Source organism: Pseudopodoces humilis, chromosome 3 (assembly GCF_049639895.1).
Source record: "Pseudopodoces humilis isolate 2021_Gansu_Grassland_sample_001 chromosome 3, ASM4963989v1, whole genome shotgun sequence".
Classification (NCBI taxonomy): Eukaryota; Metazoa; Chordata; class Aves; order Passeriformes; family Paridae; genus Pseudopodoces; species Pseudopodoces humilis.
In genome coordinates, this window is record NC_142202.1 from 33,158,362 (window position 1) to 33,167,500 (window position 9,139).

The following is a 9,139-nucleotide window of genomic DNA, read 5'->3' on the forward strand; positions in this document are numbered from 1 at the left end:
GTTAGGAATAAGTTAGGCAAAGCCAACCCACAGAAACAATTAGCAAAACCAACCCAGAATAAAACTGTCATGCAGTTGAAAGTTAATTTGCATTAACATTAATGCTTAGGGGGGGAAAAAGGGTTTTTTTAAAATTCAATCGCATGAACGTGGTTGCTGACTGCCTTGGCAACAAGCAGCCAAGCGCACTCCTCGTGCCTGCCCTGACCTCATAAGGGTTACTCTGACATAACCTACAGCAGAGTATCTCTGCAGCCATCATAATAACCATTTACCCCCATCACAGAGTCACAGAATCATAGAGTACCTTGGGTTGGAAGGGACTACTAAAGATCATCTAATCCAACCCCTCCTGTAATGAGCAGGAGCATCTTCAATTAGCTCAGGTTGCTCAGAGCCCCATCCAGTCTGAACTTGAATGTTTTCAGGGATAGGGCATTTCTGGGCAACTTGTTCCAGTGCCTCACCACTCTCATAGGGAATAATTTCTTCCTAATATCCAATCTAAATCTACCCTCTTTCAATCTAAAGTCATCACTCCTTGTCCTATCACAACAGATCCTGCCAGAAGGTTCCCCTCCAGTTCTCTTGCAGGCTCTTTAGGTACTGGAAGGCTACTATAAGATGTACCCAGAGCCTCTTGTCCAGGCTGAAAAACCCCAGCTCCATTAGGGTGTCTCCAGAGAGATGCTCCAGCCTTCTAAGCATCTTTGTGGGCCTTCTTTAGGCTCACTCCAACAGATCCATGCCTTTCCTGTGGTGAGGACCCCAGAGCTGGATGCAACACTGCAGCTGGGGTGCGACAAGAGCAGAGTACATTAGAATTCAACATGCTGGTCACTCTTTTTTTAACACAGTCCAGGATGCAGTTGGCTTTCTGGGCTGCAAGGGCAGTTCAGAAATACGTAACTCCAGAACACATTATTCATACACACTTGCGTTCAATAACATAATGTTCTCCCCTGGAAGGACAAACACCTTCAAGGCAACTGATGACATGAGTGGAATAATCATCCTCATGACTTCTGGCAGTTCTGAGTACCTCTTGCTTTCATGGCTTACAAAATGGCACATGGTTGCAACAAGCAATTGCTTCACTGCTATTTAAGTAGCTTCAGGGTGACCATGAAGACAAAGCCCTGCTGGACATCTCCAAAATTTGCCTTAAGGTGTGCCTCAGCTACTAGCCCAGGAACCCAATGGCCTGCTACCTTCCAAACATCTTCAACACAGCAACTTCTTGAGGCATTTGATGTAAATAAGCACAGCTCTCAAAAAACCAGCCTGTTTGTTGTACATCATGGCCAGGAAGCAGCTTTTTGTGTAGTGCTGACTTTCAGCTGCATCGGGTGGAAGAGCTGGTGATACAGAGAAGGCAGGATTATACAGCAAAGAGGAGGAAGGCCTGGACCACCTCTGGTGTCAGCAGCCCATCTTAGAACAGTTTAAGCTGATACCTATGGATATGAACAAGCAGAGCAGCCTCCACTTGACAGCAACAACTGCTACAGACAGATCAGGAGAGTTTTTGCAAATGTCCTGGGCAGAGCATACAGCTCTTGGGAGATGCTGAATTCACCAGGAATTTTAGCTATCTGTTCACGGTGGCCATCAACCTAAAGGGGTTGTCATCCACACCATCTAATAAATGTATTTCTATATCTTAGGACAGGTTGTCACGGCTTTTGCTTGCTTTTACACAATGCTATATAAACAGCCTATAGTATAGGAATAACTTACATGGCCAAGAGGTGCTAAAGGCAGGAAATTCCACCCTTGTGTAATGGTTTCCTCCTTCTAGGGAGTTCACCCCAAAATGGTGCCAGAAGTGACGAGATCCATGTATGTAGGGACCAGACCCCTCAGTGAAGTCTTCTGATGAAGGAAATAGGGACTGGAGAAGTCAGTGAGCCAGGTTCCTGTCTGCACTGTTGTGACATGAGCACTCTCTGTCTGCTGCTCCATGTCCTGTACACAGTGGTCTCTTTCCTGCTGGTGGACTGACGAGAGTTTTGCCTGGCCTGACCTTTAAACAAAGAGGCGAAGGGTGACAGAACAAAGATGCTGTCAAAGACCAATCCAAACCATTGACCAGCTGTCAATTTTGGGAGGAAGAGGCATACGGCTAAGGATGCCACACTTTATTGATCAGTGCTATCAAGAACTGCATAAAGAGAGGAAAAGTTCAAACAGCTGAGAGCAGGTGGCAAACAGCACACTATGATGGCTAGAACTGACCATGCATAGGCAGGTCTGCCAAGGGTCTCCACCTGCAGTCAATGTCATTAAGGAAACAAGAATGTTTAGATACATCAGTTGTGTCCTTTAGGGTCAGAAATTCAAGGCAGCAGTTCCAAACTTGCATACACAAGATGCCTGGCTTCCAGAAACAGCACAGTATCCCTGTTAGTGGAGGAAGGCATGCACCCAGGGGCTTTTGCTATACCCCTTTCCCTGTACACACACTGGCAGGATACAGTGGAAGATGCTCTGGGATGTGCCTCTGCTGGGCCAGATGTACCAAGGCATTAAATAAAAGTCAGTCCAGCTCTTGCAGCAAGTCACACTGGCAAAGCAGTGGTCATGTTCCAGCAGCTCTCACGTTCCCTGTGCAATCACCCTTCTAAAGTAACACATGCCCACACAGCCTCAACCTCCTTTATCAACTTAGAGGCTAAAACCTGCATTCCAGTGAGCTAGAAGTAACTACCCTCATTTTTATTTGAACCCAGGACGTGAAGAGAAGACTCTAGTCCCAGAGCCTTCAGAGCACATGAGGGTAAAGGCAGCAGAAGTATGAGGCCCCCACTTCAAGAGCCCTGCTCTCCTCAAGTGTGGAGGTCATCACCCTGTGCCCTCTGCACACCCCAGCATCCCCCTGAGATGCCAGGGACACGAGGGAAAGATGGCTGCATGCTTCAAGCTATCCCAAGTGTCACTCTTCTCTTAAGCTAAGCAGGCTCCAGCTCCAGCATCTTCACTCATCTGAAGCACCGACAAGCATCCCTGTGCACTTCTAACTCCACAGAGGGTAATAGTAATTAATTTTGGAGCAGCTTCCAAAGGACGAGAAACAGAGCTGTGAGGTGCAGCAGAAAAGCAGAGTAATAGCCAAGTAAGGAGAGGGGGGGAAAAAATTAGAATGGTATTGTTTATTGCAGTGTAATTTATATGATCTGGGTATTTGGGAAAAGGATAAATGACACAAAGGGAAAACCTCGTGTAAGATGTACTTCTCCTTAGTCTGTTCTTGACTATTAGACGGAAGAGGCTCTATTTGTGTACTTTGCTCTCTGCCATCTTAATTCTTCTGAAGCAAAAAAGATCCTTCCATTCTTTTCCTTCAAAATACAAACTGCTGCAGACCAGGCCACCTCATTAGCAGTAAAAGCAGTGTCTTTTTTCACCACTGTGCCCTTCTTAATCTCAGAGATGTCAGCATTCTCTTGGGATTCCTTGCTACATTCCTCAGTATTTGTCACTGCTTAATTTTTAAACCAACTGAAATAAATCTGGACATTACAAGCTTTTATATATAATATACAAGGGCATATTATGTCAATAATTTTTGGTTTTGCATCATATAGCAAATGTCCTATGTTTGCATAACTACATACATAATACACATTAACTTTAAAAAGGCCAAACTATTCACAGTTCAAGGGACTCCAACTGATCTTTTTAAAATGGATAGCAAGTGTGTATTCCATAGCAAATCAGTGTATTCCATGAATTCAGAGCTCTGCCTGCAATTTTTACAAAGATGACAAAACAGTGATATATTGGGACTGTTGGGAAGGATTGAGATTTGTTTCTAATCCATGAGAGACTGAAAATAGCTCATGCAAATGTGCAGTAGCACTTCTCAGCTAGTGACACATGAAAATCTGAAAATCAATTGCGTGAAAGTACACTGTTCGCAAAATCCCACAAACACAGGGAAAAAAAAAGTAGTAACAGAAAATCCAAATGGACATAAATTTCAGTGTGTAAAAAAGACCATTTTACTTAACATAGAATTAAAAAAAATCCGAACATGTAATAATATTTGGCAAGGTCTTAAGATATCTCATACCTCCTAAGTCAGGACACACTCTTTTTTAGATCAAAGAGCAGTATTACACATCTGTCGTCCTTGTTATACTTCACTGCTAAGATGGAAAAGATCCTAAATTGAACCTGCCCTGTAATTCACTAGTTAGCAAGAGAGAGCCTTGTTTTCTTGTGGTAAAATGTACTTTTACAGTATCCTGGGGAACTGTACCTCTGTCCTAAGCCACTTGGTACTCTGACCGTTTCTCGTCCTTACTGCAGGTACAGTGACACACCTATGGGGTCACTTCCAGCACGCCAAGTGCTTTAGCACAGGCCTTAGCCCGGCTGAACCCACCGGGGTTGTGCCTGACGCTGCTCCGCATGGCCTCACAAGACGCCATTTTCCAGCGCACTTTCTAATCTATTCTTTCTCCGCCTCCTGCTTCCCGCTGCCACCCGGGGACTTCTCGCCCAGCTGCACACGTCGTCTTTTCCCGGTCCCACTCCAGCAGCCTGGGGTGCTCCCCCTAACAATCGGCTCTCCCCCATCTGCGGTGGGGGACATACATCCCCACATCCTTCAGGCTGGCCACGGTCCGCGAAGGATGCCATAACCTCCTTCCCCCACGAGGTGCTACCCACTGAGCGCGTTTGCATCTCCCAGCCCCGTTGCTTCTCTTTTAGCTTTAAACAGCTCAGCTCAGCCCCCCGCGGCAGGGCCTCTCTCTCGGGACCTATGGCGCCGGTGACGCGAACCCTGCGGGAGCCGCGCGACTTCCCGCGGCCGCCCTCAGCACCTGCCCTCGGCCCCGCCCGGCCCAGGCGCGCGCCCGCGCCGGAGAGCGGGCGGGCGGCGCGAGGCGGGGGCGGGGCGGGGCGAGCGCCGGCGCCCCGCCCTCCCGGCCGCGTGCCCGCGCGCGCGCGCGCCCCACGCCGTGACCCATTTCGCCGAACAAAGGATTTGCGCTGGAATCTCGCTCAGCGCCGGGACCTAAAATGGCGCCGGCGCGCCCGCCCCCGCCCTTTCCGCGGGCGCCATAGAGACGGGGCGGGCGGAGCGGCCTCTCCTCGCCGCCGCTCTGTACGCGGGCGGAGCCCCGGCTCGCTGGTGTGGGCGGGAAGGTGCTGCCGCGGCATGGCGGGCGAGGGCGACTCTGAGCCGGGGAAGGTAATGGAGGACGAGGGGGGAGCGGCGAGGGGTGAGGAGGAGAATGAGGATGATGATAAGAAGGAGGAGGAGGAGGAGTTGCGTGGCACACGGCTGGCCGCGGCAGCCCCGCGCAGGGGACGCGGGAGGTCATTGCAGTGACCGTCCCCCACACCGCTCCGCCTCGCTGTTTCATCGCCCGAGGAAATAATTAGGGAACAATACACGGAAACCCACGGCAGAGCTGAGGCTCTGCAGGGCCAGGTGGGTGGGGCGGGGGTTTGTGTCCCCCCGGGCCCCTCCGTGAGACTTTCTCTTGGTGGGCGAAACTCCGTGGTGAGACTGGAGGGTTCTTGAGGCCGGTGGTGGGACACATAACAAATGATGCCCAGCCTGGCAACAGGTGAGACGCTATTTTAAAAGGATGCATCACGCTGCATGGATGTAGCAGGGGTACCTTCTTAGCCAACAACAGCAACATATCAAGTGACTTCTTCCACACGAGAGCACTTGGAATGACTCATTAGGCGATACAACCAACATAGACTGCATCCTTTCTGTCTCGCTTGTACACAGGGACAGCTGATGGCTGTCCCTAGGGAACATGGATAAAACTGACCATGGGGATTTCCATGCTTGCCATCCCAATTACTACAGTGACACAGTGACTGGTCTCACAGAGTTGCCAGCCCTCCACAAGCAGTTGTTTGTTCACTGTAGTATTCCCATCTTCAAAATCTGCTTTGACCAAATGGAATACCTTCACAACAAAATAAAACGATCACCTTTGATGAATTTTATAAAGTTGCACACATGGTTCTTCATGCTCTAATGATTTAAGCACAATAGAACAAAACGTGTTCTCACACTGTCCCTGACCAAAGGTTTGAAAGCAGAACAATGTGCAGGTGTTACTGAGGGGCAGCCACCTTGACCCTGACCCAAGTGCCCAGCCCCTGCCTAGACATAGGGTTAGGTCATAGATTAGTGGTTTGTAAATGTTTTTATTCAGTATTCAGTATAAGGTTCTCTACTACATGCTCATTCTCTAGTAACTTAACTTCTTTCAAGCATATTTGCTGTTTTGGGCACTAAAATTACATGGTATGGCTAACTGCATACTTGACTGTAACCTTCCTTGTTTGTTATGATGTAACAAAAATACCGGCTTCCTAAGGGTCTTCTCCCTTTCTTTTTTGGGGAATGTAAAGATAAAAAGTGAAGTAGTTATTTTTTAATATTCAGTAGAAAGGATAGATCAACAGTTTTGTGCAAAACTATATTATGTAAATTAATAGTTAACTCTTCCAAAAACATCCCTGATATATCTGTATTTGTTCACTTTTGGTCAGCTATAACCCTGGAGGCAGTAAGTTCTCAACTGGTTATACTTGACTACTAAGAAAAAAAGTTTTACAGTGGAGTTGGCATCATAGACTTCTACAGAAGTGATTTTTTAAATTAATGGTTGGTTTTGTTTTTTTATTTTGTCTTACAGTCCTTTAAACTCCTGGGATTTCTTGATGTTCAAAATGTCCCATGTGCACGAGAATCAGTGCTCTATGGTTCCCTGGGGTCTTTAGTTATGGGTCTTGGACATTTTTTAGCAACTAGTAAGTACTTACTTCTTTTGGGTTTTATATATCTATTTGCAAGAAAAAAATAACTTCTATTTGCTGTTGGGTATTATTAATAATGAGAAGTCATACAAGTTGTTTTCTCTAACTTTCATAAGATTTTTTGCCTTTTTTTTTCAGGTAGAGTTAGAAGATCTTGTGATGTTGCAGTTGGTGGCTTTATTTGCACAATGTTAGGATACTGGTATGTAAAATGCTTCTTCAATTTTGACAGGCCTGTGTTGGCTGAATTGTAAAACATGATCCCTGTGTTTCAGTTTTCTGAAACAGTGTTTCATGTTGGCTTTGAAACCACCTTAAAAAACCTGCCTAGCAAAGTGTCTTCTTCCTTCTCCCCAAAATACTTACTGTCTTTAAAGGAAAACATTTCAATGTCTTTGAATGTTTATATTTTAAATACTTTGTATTGTTTCTTGAATCCTAAGCAATCAACCCCCCCCCCCACTTATTTCCATTTTTCTTAATTCTTTTTTCCTTTGCATATCCCATTCTCGTGTCTTAATTCCAAAACCAGCATGCTGAATTTTCCTAGCATTATCACATGTGGTTGTAACTTGTCAGCTGCCTGAATGACTCTCTTTTGATACTGCCACTCATATAAAACAGGGAATTGTGTTTTCTTTTTATCCCCTCCTCTAGGTTTTACTGCAGGTACAACCTGGCCCAGCAAAGGATCCGGCAAAGAATGCTTAAAGAAGGAATGAAAAACAGAGTTTTATTTGAAGGCAGTTATCTTGATCCAGAAAAGGAACAAACGGGCAGTGAAAGAAGCGATTCATAGGTTGCTCTGGAGGAGTTGTGGTTTAATACATCTTTGGGAAAAGGCGGTCCATAAACAAGTCAGTCTACACTGCAAGCCTGTGAGGTGTCTAAAGCTGGTAAATAGTGGTTATCCTAGCAAATCTGAGCAGGAAATTCATAGTGAATCTGTTAAATCTGCACAAGCCTTGCTTTGTTTCATGTATGTATATATGTGACTGCACACATTTAGAATGATGTTAAACATCTCTGAGCTCATGTGTTCTCTTGCAGGGTCTCAGAGGATTAGTGAGACAGTGATTTGGGAGTGCTTTAACTTCCATTATAAACAGAGTGTGGTTTGTTTTAGCAAAGTTGTAATTACATCTCATTTAAATACAGGAAAATATTTCCATCACCTGTTGATGTGTATCAACAAATGTATCCTTCAGGGCTATTATTAACAGTGCTGTTTGTAGAACAGGAATATTTAAACAATAGAAGAAGGCTGTGCTTGTGCAAGATGGGTTGTATCAGCAGCCTTTGTAAGATTTCAGCTGCAGGATAACCAGATAATTTACACACACTGTGAAGCTGAAGGATTTTCATCTTTGTTCTGTCTGTTTGAAACTATGAATAAAATCACACTTCAGAGCAGTCTACACTATGTAAGTAAATAATTTTTTACTTCATTAAAAATCTTGCTACTTAAGACACTCCCCTACTCTATGTGGAATAATTTACATTATTTGTAAGTAGCAATGTTTGTTTTTTATTGTATTTTTTTCTTTAATGGCATTCTACTTAACTATTTCACTGTATGTTTTTCAGTTAAAAAGCAGTATCACTACATAATTTCAAGGAAACCATCTTATTTGGAAATACAGTGTTAGGTCTAATAGCATATTGGTAAAAAGATGAGTGATGACATCACTCGCTTCTGCCTGCATGAGTTTTCATTTTTTCATATCATGATTTATAGTCTATTGTGCTGTAAGCACTTTCTGATCTAAAGGCATTTCACCAAGCAAAAACAATCCTTTTCCCCCACCCTGTACTTTGTCTGAGAGAGTTGTTGATCTGTTATTAACTCACATTGGTGCAGGGAGGTTTGGGAATCCATATGTAAACAGCAGCATTGCTCCACTTACTTATTTGGAAATATACTTGAGAGCACTAAATAAACGTGCTATTTACACTGAGAAAATGAAACTTTTACCCTCTGTGGATTAGCCTTTTATAAGAAGAAAACAAACCTATATACTCTAATTCCTTTTTGCCCCTCTTTTCCTCATGTTTCTTCTGGAGGAAACAAAGATAAATTTTACTGGGGATATTGACTTCAATATTTTTTTAAAAAGTCTTCAGAAGAATTAATGCAATGAAATGCTTCAAGTCCTCACCACTGAGTCCAAAGTGAGAAGTTAATTGGTAGCTAATTCAGAAGGGAAAAATGTTTCCCGTGGTTCTGTGTTGGGTGGGGGGGGCAAGGGAATGGGAGGCTCCTTCTCCTTGGGGTGGGAGCTGTTGCTTCGTAAAGCCCTTGGAGCGGCAGTGGGAAACCGAGCGAGCCATTAAGCTG

General features: G+C 44.8%; 1 protein-coding gene across 1 annotated transcript; it reads left to right on the forward strand.

Annotated features, from left to right (window-relative positions):
- Window positions 1–4,985: 4,985 nt before the first annotated feature.
- Window positions 4,986–8,273, forward strand: COX20 (cytochrome c oxidase assembly factor COX20). Its single transcript, XM_005530581.3, has 4 exons — window positions 4,986–5,203; window positions 6,681–6,795; window positions 6,940–7,003; window positions 7,459–8,273. The coding sequence occupies exons 1-4, from the start codon at window positions 5,171–5,173 to the stop codon at window positions 7,598–7,600; spliced, it is 354 nt and encodes a 117-aa protein (XP_005530638.1). The 5' UTR covers window positions 4,986–5,170; the 3' UTR covers window positions 7,601–8,273.
- The last annotated feature ends 866 nt before the right edge of the window (window positions 8,274–9,139 follow it).